Source organism: Carcharhinus amblyrhynchos, chromosome 32 (genome assembly GCF_965287045.1).
Source record: "Carcharhinus amblyrhynchos chromosome 32, sCarAmb.v2.hapA, whole genome shotgun sequence".
NCBI classification, from domain to species: domain Eukaryota; kingdom Metazoa; phylum Chordata; class Chondrichthyes; order Carcharhiniformes; family Carcharhinidae; genus Carcharhinus; species Carcharhinus amblyrhynchos.
Genome location: NC_137355.1, coordinates 20,065,763 through 20,080,001, shown reverse-complemented (window position 1 = coordinate 20,080,001; position 14,239 = coordinate 20,065,763). Strand labels below are relative to the sequence as shown.

Below are 14,239 nucleotides of genomic sequence, written 5' to 3'. Positions count from 1 at the left end.
TCTTTAACTTTCTAGTCATTGATTTACCAAAGCTCATACCGGCCATTCCAGGAGATGGAAGAGTTAGCATACGTTGGGCCTTTGTCCACTTTCGAAAGGAACACTACAGCAGAGCTGGGAATCCTCAACCCTTCTACGATAAACTGGTCAACGTTGCTTACTCCCAGAGGCCAGGTTCCTCTCCATGCCAGCCACAAGGGGAATCCCAGCCTGGGAATCGGACTCCCTCTGCACCGCTTCCACCAACGCTATCCCGTCCGCAGGGGTGTGACGTGGACAACGGGAAATGCAATACCGATGTCGATTGAAACCGTTGTCACGTCAAGGACTACGGGATTCTCAGAGTTACGGATGAGTGCGGTATCAGCTTATCCTCGTTCACCAAGTGCCAAACCAAGCCCTGGTGAGATAATGATTCTCAATTTCTTTATGTGTGTTTGCACAGATCAGATTAAGTTATATGCAGAGGAAACTTTTGTTTTAGAACTCCCAGGTAGTTTCTTGGTGAGAGAGCGCAGTGTAAGATGTAACAGGGTACAATCTTTTGATTTGATTTGATTTATTATTGTCACATGTATTAACATACAGTGAAAAGTATTGTTTCTTACGCGCTATGCAGACAAAGCATACCATTCGTAGAGAAGGAAAGGAGAGAGTGCAGAACGTAGTGTTGCAGTCATAGCTAGGGTGTAGAAAAAGATCAACTTAATGCAAGGTAGGTCCATTCAGAAGTCTGACGACAGCAGGGAAGAAGCTGTTCTTGAGTCGGTTGGTCCATGACCTCAGACTTTTGTATCTTTTTCCTGATGGAAGAAGGTGGAAGAGAGAATATCCGGGGTGCGAGGGATCCTTGATAATGTTGGCTGCTTTTTCGAGGCAGTGGGAAGTGTAGACAGAGTCAGTGGATGGGGATTGAGTGAAAACATTGGATCTTCTCAAACAACATTCTCGTTATGATCTGATTCGGGTTGGATGCAATATCTTCTGGTGATTTATGACCCCTCAGTTATTTGAACTGAGTGCCAAGCAGAGATGAGAGGCCCCATTGCTTTCACACTATACTTTAACTCCCTACATTGCTTTCCCTGGGCCATAGCTTTGTTGTAAACAACCTTTGACGTAGGTTCTCATAATAGCATATTGCCATTTACATTGCAGCAATGTTCTTACACTACCCACTGCTGTGATAAAATCTGTGTGTTTCAATCTCAACAATTTTAAACTCAATATTATCCACCTCACTTATTTACTTATGTGTTCCTGTCTTTCCAGTAAGATATTCTCGATCCTGAACTACATCATTCTCCAGTGTTATCAGCATCACTGAGGAAAATAAATGGCACAGTTTCGGAGAACATTTTGTCTACGTTATTGTCTTGTCTTTGTTAGAAATAAAAGTAATATAAAAACATATCGGTATTCTTTCACTGAAGGGCCACCAGGGTACCACAAGAACTAGGTCAGTTGGGTCAGGTTAGCAGGGTGGGGAGGGTGAGAACAGAATCCATTGACTGCAATGTGTTTCTGCACAGAAAACTCCCTGATGGAGTCAAAAGGCTCCCAAAGCAACAATGTGCCACCAGTCTCAGGAAACAGCCTCAACATCCCAGTGAGCACGGCACGGCTGAGCAGCACAAGCAGCGCTTCCAATCTGTGGAAAATGAAGATGAACGTAATCAACCCTGCAAACCATGGGCTGACCATGGTGTCAGCACGAGCCCCCATCAATCAACGAGCTCAATTAACAAGACACGCAAACATACTGAGCTTATTCCAGTCCAATATCAACAGGTAAATCTAAAATTCTTCAATGAGACTTGCGCCTGTTTGCAAACCCTTTGGTTTAAAATCAGCAGCTGTTGTGGGATGTCTCATTGCCCTGCTTTTAACCTGATTTGGCTTATTGTGTCTAATGTTTAATAGTGAGCCTGATCTGGTGTTAGACTCCCTTACAGAGAACACCTGAGCAACAGTGATCACATTATACATGAGAAATAAGAACAGGAGTAGGTCACTTAGCCCTTTGAGTGGCTCTGCTATTCAGTGAGATCATGGCTGATCTTTTTAACTCCTGCATTATCCCCATATCTCTTATTGTTTTTAATATGTAGAAATCTATCATAGAGACCTTGCAGTGCAGAAGGAGGCCATTCAGCCCATCGAGTCTGCAGCGTTCAGAATCCCACCCAGGCCCTATCCCCATAATGCCACACATTTACACTAGCTAGTCTCCCTGACACTAAGGGGCAATTTAGCATGGCTAATCCATCTAACCCTCACATCTCTTGGACTGTGGGAGGAAACCGGAGCACCTGGAGGAAACCCACGCAGAGCCAGGGAGAACATGCAGACTCCGCACAGACAGTGACCCGAGGCCAGAATTGAACCCGGGTCCCTTGCGCTGTGAGGCAGCAGTGCTAACCACTGTGCCACGGTGCTGCCCCCACCTCAGTCTTGAACAAACTCAGTGACTGAGCCGCCACAGCCCTCTGGAGTAGAGAATTTCAAAGATTCACCACCATCTGAGTGAAGAAATTCCTTCTAACCTTAGTCTTAAATGACCTACTTCTTATTCTGAGACAGTGTCCACTGGGTGTGGAATCCACATAGTGAGAAGTCTCACAACACCAGGTTAAAGTCCAACCAGCTTATTTGATAGTAATCTCACAAGCTTTCAGAAACGGTGTGGAAGGTCCTTCCAAGCACCTGATGAAGGAACACCGTTTCTGAAAGCTTGTGAGATTACTATCAAATAAACTGGTTGGACTCTAACCTGGTGTTGTGAGACTCCTTACTGTGTGTACCCCAGTCCAACGCCGGCATCTCTACATCTAGAATCCACAGCCAGGGGAAACATCCACCCTGCATCAACCCTGTTGTATGTTTGAAGGAGATCACCTCTCATTCTTCTAAATCAGCAATTGAAGGCCCAATCTATTTCATCTTTCCTGACAGGACAATCCCTCCATCCCAGGAATTGGTTTGGTGAACCTTCATTGCACTCCCTGTATGGCACGTATATCTTTCCTTGGATAAGCAGACCAAAACTGCACACAATACCCCCAGTGCAGTCTCACCCAGGCTCTGGTAAACGGTTTGGTATGACCATAGATACCAGAAACTTATGATTAAATCCAAATTACAGATGGGACCAGCTTTATGAGAATAGCAGAAGCTTTGAAACTGATACATTGGTTAATCCTACTGGGTGGATTTTTAAATGGAAAGATATTTGTAAGAAATTGTTCAATGAAGGGAAGATGTCAAATGAATGACTGCTCAAATAAGATGTAAATAAAATTGATTTTCTAAGTTAATTGCTTGTAACACACAACAGAACAAAAATTGTTGGGAGTAGTGAAAGAATGAGGCATCATGAGCAATTATGGTAGAAATGAGCAGTGAGGTTTACAGCATGGAAATAGGCCCTTCGGGCCAACTTGTCCATGTCGCCCAGTTTTTAATCACTAACCCAATTGCCCGCATTTGGCCCATATCCCTCTATACCCAGCAGTCTAAATGCTTTTCAAAAGACAAAATTGTATCTGCCTCTACTACTGCCTCTGCAGCTTGTTCCAGACACTCACCACCTTCTGTGTGGAAAAAATTGCCCCCTTTGGACCCGTTTGTACCTCTCCCCTTTTTACTTGAAGACTTTGCTTTCTGGCAAAGTGAACAATATAGCAGGGCAGCTGGCAATAATGGCATTGTACTTTCAGATGAGGAAATTAATACGTGCTAACTGTTCTTAGATTACCTTGTTGTTTTCTCACCGCTGTCTCCGCTCCTTATCCTGCAGGGGCTACATTGCATTTTTATAAAGAGGCACAAGTCACTTGGCCCACTGATTTGGGGAAATGCCGAGGATGGAACATGTCTTTTTTAAACTATGTCAGGGTCACTGAGGGATGGTCAGGAACATCTAGACTACAAAGAATTCTCAAGATGTAGCCGAATTGTTAGGGTTTTGGTGCTGCTGGAATTATACCTCGGTTAGAGTCAGTACTTTCAGCAGAGCTGTCAGTAACGAATTTCACCAATTCTTCCTTGTTAGACGGCTGAACTAATCTGGAGAAGCGGATTGCCCTCCCACACACCTTCAAGCCGGAGAACTTTTTCACTACCTGGTGAAGTTTGCGCCTTTTAAAGTTCCTTCTGCTCAGGGTGGGATGAGAGGGGGAAAAAATAAAGGGGAGATGAGCATGAACCGAGAAGAGAGACAAACGCATTACACGTTGGCAGCGGTCTATCGGAAAAAGGTCCGAACAGGTACCGTTGTGCAAATGCACACAGACAGGGAGGAATGGACATTTTGTCTATTGGTTAAGGAGTATCCATAAGCTCTTTTTTAAACATTGAACAAATTAAGCCAAAATAAATGAAAATGATATGTTTTTTTAACATTGAACTAAAGTATTTCTTCCTCTTGTTATGTGTTGCCTTTTTTTTAGTGACACTTCTTCCCTCTCATGGCAGCTAAAACCCTGTAAGAAGTCTGACTGCACCAGGTTTAAGTCCAACTAAAACCCTTGCAGGGCTGTAGTAAGATATTAGATGGATCCAGCTGCTTCTGTCTCTGTCTGTCCCCAAAGTTTTATTGTCATCAATGTAACAGCAAAAACCATTAAAAGACTTAAAGGTTGATGTTTGATTCTTGCCTGTGTTAAATTGGCTGATCTCAGTAGTTGCTCAAATTGACCCCAGCATAAATTCGCTAAGTATTCAAATGATTAACTATAACATATTCTGATCTAGGTGTGTGTCCGTCAGACCTGCTTGAGACTTTCTGTCAAGTACCAGATGCAAGACTGATCAACCATGAACTAACCAAATGGTGGAAAAACTCAAGGGGCTGAATATCCTTTTCCTGTTCCTGTAGGTGCTGCTGATGCAAACCTTTCCTCTGTTTGATAGCAAGGCTTTCCTTTAGAACATATCTGAGAAGCACCAGCAGACATTTTGAGTGGGACTTTCAAATCCTACCTGCATCACGGGTGGAAGGGAAAATTTGGATGGGGACTCTTGGCCACTCTCCAAATTTTTCCTTCCACCTGTGATGATGCCCACTGTCGGCAAGGCTGGAAAATACCACCAGCTATTAAAGGTGCTATGTAAAGTTGTTGTGTCACCTATGAGCATAGAACTAGGAGCAGGAGTAGGCCATTTGCCCCTTTGAGTCTATTCTCTCATTCAATAAGAACTCCACTTTTCTGTCTTGTCCCCCACAACCCTTGGCCATTTTACCTAATTCTTTCTTGAATAAATTCTTCGACCTATCCTCCACTGATTTTTGGGGAAGAGAATTCGACAGGGTAACTACTGGCTGGGAGGACAAAAATTCCCATCTCCAAATTAGAAGGAAGACCACTCATTCTTAAACTATGTCCCCAAATTTAATATCCATCACAAGAGAGAACATCCTCCTGGTAACCACCCTGTCATGTCTCCCAGAAACTTAAATAAGATCACTTTCCATTCATCTAAACTCCAGTAGGTACCAGCCCAATCAGTTCAATCTTTCTTCATAAGATAAGAACGTCATCCCAAGAATGAGTCAAATTAATTTTCTCTGAATTGCTTCTAGCAAAATTTCATTTTTTTTTCAAATAAGCAGACCAAAACTGTGTGGTCTCACCAAGGCCCTGTACAACTGCCGTAAAATATCTTTACTTTTATATCCTGTTCCCCTTGCCATAAATGCCAACATTCAATCTGACATCAGAACCATTTGCTGTATCTGCATACGAACTTTTTGTGATTCATGTACCAGGACACACAGAACGGGAGATGACGGCCTAGTGGTATTATCACTGGACTATTAATCCTAAAACTCAGCTTGGGTGTTCTGGGGACCTGGGTACGAGCCCCGCTACGGCAGATGGTGGAATTTGAATTCAATAAAAAGAAATTCTGGAATTAAGAATCTACTGATAACCATGAAACCATTGTCGATTGTCAGAAAAACCCATCTGGTTCATTAATGTCCTTTAGGAAAGGAAATCTGCTGCCCTTACCTAGTCTGGCCTAAATGTGATTCCAGAACCACAGCAATGTGGTTGAGTCTAAAGTGCCCTCTTAAATGACCTAGTCAAGGGCACCTAGAGATGGGCAATAAATGCTGGCCAGCCAGCAATGCCCATGTGCCATGAATGAATAAAAAATAATCTTGTTGTGCCACCAAGTTTCTTCAATTTAAACACTATATTGCTTTTCAAATCTTCCTGTTAGAGTAGACAAATTGTGCAAAGATGTGCAGGTTAAGTAGATTAGGGGCCGGGCTTAATTGTCCCTTAGTGTTCCAAGATGTGTAGATGTGCTTAGCCATGGGAAATGTGTGGGGCAATGGGGATAGGACCAGGGTGGTAAGATAGACAGAGTTGGCGCAGACTCGATGGGCCAAATGGCTCTTCTGCACTGTAGGGATTCTAAGTTCATTTTATCTCTTTTATACTTCACCTGCCAAATTTTTGCCCACTCACTTAACCTATCTGTATCCCTTCGTGTAGGGTCTTTTCCATCTCTTGACAATTTACTTTCCCAGCTATCTTGGTGTCATCAGCAAATGTAACTACCATTCAGTCCCTTCATCAAAATCATTGATATAGATTGTGAATAGTTGAGGTTCCAGGACTGATCCCTGTCGCAATCCACTAGTGTCTCATTGCTCCTTACACTGTGTGACTTATCTTGTGGAGTAATCTTTGAGTGGAATTTATTAAATGCCATTTGGAAATCCAAGTACACCACATCTACAAGTTTGCACTTCTCCACCTTGCTTGTTATTTCCGCAAAAACTCGTAATACATTGAAGACAACTTTCCATGTTGACTCTGCCTAACCACATTAGGATTATCTGAGTATTCTCTGCTAAGCTCCTGGATTCCAGCAATTTTCCTGTGACAGACCTTTGGCTAACTGGTCTATAGTTCCTTGTTTTCTGTCTCCCTCCTTTCTTGAATAAAGGTGTAACATTAGCTATTTTCCAGATTATTGGGACCGTTCCACAACATAAGAAATATTGGAAGATTATAGCCAAAACTTCTAATATCTCTGAGCCACATAAGACCCTAAGGTGCTGGCCACCTGGTCCTGGGATTGTTAGCCTGTATTTTCCCAGCACATTTTCCCTCATGGTTTTTCTTAAGTTCCTTTTTCCCGGCTATTCTTTGATTTTCAAGCATCTTTGGAAAGTTTTCTAAGTTTTCTACGTGAAGGCAGGCTCTAAATACTTACCTCAATGCCTTTGCCAGTTATTTGCTTTCCATTATCAACTCCCACTTTCACTCTCTAGACTAGCTTTAGTTATTCTTTTCCTTTCTGAATACCTCTAGAAACTTCTATTATCTGTTTTTACGTTACTAGCTAGCTTTCTCTCACTCTACTTTCTCCCACATTTTTTTTGAATCCCTACGGTGTAGAAAGAGGCCATTCAGCCCATCGAGTCTACACTGACCACAATCCCATTCAAGCCATATTCCCACAACCCCACATATTTACCCTGTTAAGCCCCTGACATGAGGGTTAATTTAGCATGGCTGAACAACCTAACCTACACATCTTTGGACTGTGAGAGGAAACCCACTCAGACATGGGAAGAATGTGCAAACTCCACACAGACTGGAATTGAACCCATATCCCTGGTACTGCGAGGCAGCAGTGCTAACTACTGTGCTACCATGGCATTAGTAATTCTTTGTTGGTTCTTAAGATCTGACCAATTCTCTGACCTACCAGTAAACCTTTGCAGATTTATGCACCTCTATTTTCAATTTGACACTATCCTTAAATGTTTTATTTAGCCACCCATGACGCATCCTTCTCAGAGTCTTTATTTTTCACTCACTAGTATAAATCTTTACTGTGACTTAATAAATATCTCCTTAAAAATCTGCCAGTGTATTTCTACCATCCTACCTGTTTTTCCCACTTTACCTTAGTTGGTTCTGCCTTCATACCCTTAATCAGGTTTAAAGCGTCAAACTAAATTCACTCTTCTCCTCGCTCTCAAATATTCGGTTCCACAAACTTGTTCTTTGCCCCCTCTCGCTACCCTGAGAGTCTTTACCTAATAGTCCCTCTTTCTCTCCAAAACCTTGGAACTTCTTGGGTTGGATCTTTAAAAGGGGCATTGGGGGTGAGACCTGTTATGAGCAGGAATCAAAAATGGCAGGTCCTAGATATAGGTCATCTTGAGATCTCAGTGTCATCGGAATATGGGAGGGAGTGTGAGGGAGCAGGAAACGCCTTCACTGCCACTTAATGAGCCCTGAAGCTCATTAAGGAGTTTATTAAGGGACCTGTTTGAGATTGTAATTTTGAAATACTTGCCCAGTGACTCCCTGAACAGTCTGTGACTAGCTAGCTGTTGCTTTAATCGTGGGGCCCTGGTAAATTGTTTTCCATTAGTGTACTTTATTAAAAATATTCCTTCTTGGAATGTGGTATCTCTGCCAATTAAGACAGGCATTTACAACAACAAAAACAGAAAATGCTGAAAAATCGTCTTCTGAGATTGTTGAGATTTTCCAGGATTTTCTGCTTTTGTTTTACATTCTTGTAGTAATCTGCTTTTATCTTAAGACCAGCATTTGTTGCCAATCCCTAATTGCTGTTAGGCCATTTCAGAGTCAACCACATTTCTATTGATCTGGAGTCACATACAGGCCAGGCCAGGTAAGGACAGCAGCTTTCCCTCCCTAAAGGAACATTAGTGAACCAGATGGTAGTTATAATGGTCACCGTTGCTGACACTGGCTTTATATTCCAGATTTATCAATTGAATTTAAATTCCACCAGCTGCTATGATGGGATTTTAAACCATGTCCCCGGAGAGAAAGCCTGGGCCTCTGGATGACTATTCCAGTCTCATTACCTTTATGTCACCATCTGTGGGACCATCTAGTGCTGTTTCCACCCGTCTCACCCATGGCTGCATCCCATCTTAAATAGCTGCCTTGTCTAATTGGCAAGGCATTGGCAATTCCCAATATGGCTGCCTGTCTTTGCGTTGGCACCAGGTACGCGGTTGGCACCTCCCCGTGAGCTTGCTGCCACTAACTGAACACCAAACTCCCCTCCTGGCTGTTTAAAAATAGTGTCGCAACAGGACATGGAGTGGGGCCCTGAATTCATCTACACATTAGATCCCTGACTCTGCATCTGAGATCTGGCACCTTGTCCTCTATCGACTTTCCCTTCTTTTGCTAATTAAAACCCCAAATTTGGTGTTTTTACCACTTCACTCGGGTTCAGATAAACAGAGGTAGCACAGGAAACAGGAATAATATGCAAAGGCGGGGCACCCTACTTCAACTTTTATTCTGTTTTTCCACTTGTGGGAAATGGAAGTGGATTGTTTCAACCCAGTCTCCATGTAGATGCAGACAGTTGTTAAACGGGACAACCTTCTGCAACCATCACATTGTGCTCTGTGGGAACTGGGGAGAAAGACCCTGGGGCAGTGGGAGATACAACATTGAGTCAAGATAGAAATGTGTCACTGGGCAGAGAGGCTCATCAGCAGCATTGGCAACACTCATTTCCTTCAAAAACTCATTTCCTTCAAAAATGTTCACTCAATGCTGACAGTCACACTGAAGGTTTAAACACAGCTTTCTCTACATTTCCCACATTTAAAAAAAACAAGCTTCTGCAAATAGCAGAGATCGCAAACAAATCACTCTATTTGTCCCTTGGCCTTTGCAGCAGCTCATTTGGCAGCACATGTTTTTGTCACGGGAAAGAGAAAATAATCATAACCCAACTTCCCAGACACAAAAAGTGAAAAGCCTGTCAATACCAGGTTAAAGTCCAGCAGGTTTATTTGGAATCATGAGCTTTCGGCGTGCTGCTCCTTCATCAGGTGAGTGGATTCACAAACACAGCATATAGAGACAAAGGGACAATTGCAAGATAATTACAGATTGGAGTGTGAAGAATGGTTGGGATGCAAGTCTTTACAGATAATCAAGTCTTTACAGGTACAAACAGTGCGAGTATAGAGAGGGACAGTCACAGGTTAGAGAGCGAGAATTGTCTCAACCCAGGGAATTTGTAAAATCTTACTTACTGTCCTGGCTTGAGACAAATCACACCTCTTTAACCTGTGATTAACCCTCTCTCCACTTGCATTGTTTGTACCTGTAAAGACTTGATCATCTGTAAAGGCTTGCATTCCAACCATTCTTCACATTCCAATCTATAATTATTTTATAATTGTGTTCCTGTCAATATAAACCGTGTTTGTGAACCCACCTCTCCACTCACCTGATGAGGGAGTGGCACTCCGAAAGCTTATGATTCCAAATAACCCTGTTGGACTTTAACCCAGGTGTTGTGAGACTTCTTTCTGTGCCCATGCCGGCATTTCCACATCACAAAAAATGAAATGATCGGGGGAAAAAACAAGCCAGAGGGTTGTTTAAAAAAGGGTGAGTAACTGGGATGAGCGACACTGAGATGGTGTGATTTTCTGGTCCCTGCACTCTGATGAGTTGTACTGCAATAAATAGTCTTGATGGCTACTGCTCTGAGGTTCTTAATTGACAATTCTTCCCAAAGTGTGAGGACTGTCAGCAACAGCACAACACCCCATATGGATCAAAGAGACCCTTTCCATTCTTTAGCTGTTATTGTATCAGGAATCTTCAGGAATTTGGGAATTGCTGGGAATATTGTAACACTATTTTGTTAAATTTGCTTTTTCTTAATTACCTGTGAGAATAGTTTGCACATCAAAACTTGAAATAAATGATTAAAAGCACTTTTCTATATGGATAAAATGTGATATTCTCTCATTTTGATATTGTAATGGTTCAATGATGAAATGTCTGTGCCTTCAATGTCTCCTCATCTGTTCAAATATGTTTCCAAATTTCCTCTGTCTCATTAACTGAACACCTATGCCAGCACGATGGCATTCAGTCACGTTTTGCACATGGAGATAGAAGTTTAAGTTTATTTATTAGTGTTACAAGTAGGTTTGCACTAACACTGCAATGAAGCTACTGTGAAAATCCCCTAGTCGCCACACTCCGGCGCCTGTTCGGGTACATTGAGGAAGAATTTAGCATGGCCAGTCCACCTAACCAGCACGTCTTTCACACTGCGGGAGGAAACTGGAGTACTCGGAGGAAACCCACACAGACACGGGGAGAATGTGCAGACTCTGCATAGTGAACCAAACTGGGAATCGAACCAAGATTCCTGGTGCTGTGAGGCAGCAATGCCACCGTTCAGAGGGATATGATAGAGGCTCCAAATAAAGAGTAATAAATACTCCACTCAGAGTGAAACTCTCACTTGGGCGAGGCTTGTAAAATTCTGTCTGAGTAGAGGATTGCCCACCCCGATTCCAGGGCAAGTGTGGTGGCAAAATATTGGCCAATGTTTCGGATCTAAATTATGCTTCTCCAGGACAGCTGCAGAAGGGTCATTTTGATTGAAAACGTTAACTCTGTTTCTCCACAGATGCTGCTGGACCTGTCGTGTTCATCCATCATTTTCTGTGTTTATTTCAGATTTCCAGCATCCGCAGTATTTTACTTTTCTCGATATTCAATGCCCAGCCTGGACTGAGGTAACTAATCTCAACTAGGGGCTCCACAGAGCTGGAGAAAAGTTCTGTCCCTTGAATTTTACACAGTTCTCCCCAGCTGGGAAGTGCACATTTTGGGTTTGACTGTGGTGCCCTTCCTGGTGAAGCAGCTTGTGGGCACCTATTGTACAAGTTCATACATGAAAGGGTGAGGTGCTGCGGAGTGGCATCACACGCTATGTGAAGAGTGGGCACCTTCACAACAGGAATGTGGGAGGGTACGGGACCGGGGATGGAACTCATTTGAAAAGATTTATAAAAGTTAAAGTTTATTTATTAGTCACAAATAGGCTTACATTCACACTGCAATGAAGTTATTGTGAAAATAACTTCACTTGGGGCAGCACAGGGCACAGTGGTTAACACTCACAGCGCTAGGGACACGGGTTCAATTCCGGTCTTGGGTCACTGTGCAGAGTCTGCACGTTCTCCCTTGTCTGCGTGGGTTTCCTCCGAGTGCTCAGGTTTCCTCCTGCAGACCAAAGATGTGTAGGTGAGGTGGATTGGCCATGGTAAATGTGTGGGGTTACGGGGAAAGGGCCTGGGTAAGATACTCAGTCAGAGAGTTGGTGCAGACTCAATGGGCCAATTTATCTCCTTCTGCATTGTAAAGATTCTATGTCCTGATTGCTATCAAAAGACCTCTCTGTGATATACGTGTATATATTTTGCAGTTTGGAGTTTACATTTCAGAGTTTGCATGTTCTCTCCATGTTTGCATGAGATTCCTCCGGGACTCCGGTTTCCGCCGATACTCAAAGATGTGTATTGGCTATGCTAAATTGCCCCTTAGTGCCAGGGGATGTGTGGAGTTACGGGATAGTGCCTGAGTGAGACTGTTGTCGGTGCAGGCTTGATGGGCTGAATGGCCTCCCTCTGAACTGCAGGGATTCTATGGAAGATTAGCCATGGAATCCTGGTTTCTTTTGACATCAAACTGCAACAAGATGAGCCTAAGGAGAGGGCCATAGTGAAGTCAACATCTCAGCAGAGAAAAGCAATGAATTCAAGTCATTAGCAATATGTAGACACTGTGTCAAGCAATGCCAGACACTGACAAAAGCTAACAGGCAATCCACAGCTCAATTGGTAACACTCTCACATCTGGCACAAGAGGTTAGGGGCAATATTGAACATTCTGCAGTGTCAGAGGTGACAGGACGACTTTTCCCATTCCGTCTGCCACGGGAATCGGAGCAGGCGAGGGGTGGACCATGGAAAGGTCCGTTGACCTCGGGTGGGATTTTCTGTTTTGGGGCGAACACGGCCCACCTGACATCTTTCAGATAAGATGTTAAAATGGGGCTCCATCTACCTGCTCAGGTAAGTGTGAACAATCCCACTGTTTTAAGGAATATTTACTCCTCAATCAAAAAATGGAATCTGGTCATTCTCACATTGCTGCTTGTGGGAGCTTGCTGTGTACAAATGGCCGCTGTGTTTCCTACATTACAACAGTGACCACACCTGGGAAAGTACCTCATTAGCTGAAAAGGCTGTGAGATATCGGATTGTCATGAAAGGTACAATATAAATCCAGGTGTTTCTTTTCAAGGGCTGTATTTAGGAAGACTGCAAACCTATTAAAAATTCTTACACATACACCTGTAACTGATTCTTCCTCTCACACAGCAAGAAGAATATTTAACGCAGCCCTTGGATTCATCGTGTGGAGTTTGGATGTCAGTCTTTGAGAGATTTTCTCCTTGGGTCTTTCAGGCCAAACCAAGTAGACAAACTCAAATTACATTAGGACAAAGTAAAAGGGGCAGCTCCCCAAAAGGAAGGGGAACAGCCCGAACAAAAACAAAAGTACAAAGGAAACTTAAGACACATCAAATCAAAATGTGATTGTCGGAGTCTATAACACACGTCAGCCCCTGTGGTGCCCAGCGGGTACGGAAGGCATCAACTGTGCCCACAGACACCGCATGCTCCCTCTCCAAGGACACCTGGCTGCAAACGTAGCCGCGGTACAGGGGAACTTTTGAATGGGAGGAGAACATTATCTCAGTCATCACCTCACAGTCAAACTGTGATTAGGGACTAAAAAGCACATGCAGCATAAATTCTATTGACGGGGGTTGGGGGGGATAGAAATAAAGAAGGTGAACTGCAAATGGTCCACAATATTTTAGGTGGTCACTGGTCCAGTCTTGAATTCCTACTCCAGAAACTTGAGCACAAAATCTAGGCACAGTAAGAAGTCTCACAACACCGAGTTAAAGTCCAACAGGTTTATTTGGAATCACGAGCTTTCAGAGCACTGCTCCTTTATTAGGTGAGTGTGAACATTGCTCTGAAAGCTCGTGCTACCAAATAAGCCTGTTGGATTTTAACCTGGTGTTAGGAGACTTCTTGCTGTGCCCACTCCAGTCCGATGCCGACATCTCCACGTCAAATCTAGGCTGACACTTTATTAGTGAGGAATTGTTGCCGTATGTCAGAATCTTTTGAATGCTGCATTAAACCCCAAGAACCGTCCTTCCCAGCCAGATGTAAAAGATCCCAGAACAATATTTCAATGAGTTCTCCTCTGCGCATGTCCCTGCCAATAGTTTTCTCTCAAGCGACATCAATAAAATAGATTATTTCAGAATCACAGAATTGTTAGAGAGCAGAAGACCATTTGGTCCACCACGT

At 43.3% G+C, this 14,239-nt stretch overlaps 1 protein-coding gene across 1 annotated transcript in view; it reads left to right on the top strand.

Moving 5' to 3' along the window:
* LOC145360669 (tubulin polyglutamylase ttll6-like) overlaps positions 1–3,821 on the top strand; it is a 47,005-nt gene extending 43,184 nt beyond the window's left edge. The window contains exons 15-17 of the mRNA XM_080216018.1: positions 16–403; positions 1,533–1,791; positions 3,800–3,821. Of these exons, the coding sequence (XP_080072144.1) occupies positions 16–403; positions 1,533–1,791; positions 3,800–3,821 (669 nt within the window). The remainder of the gene's footprint in view (positions 1–15; positions 404–1,532; positions 1,792–3,799) is intronic.
* The last annotated feature ends 10,418 nt before the right edge of the window (positions 3,822–14,239 follow it).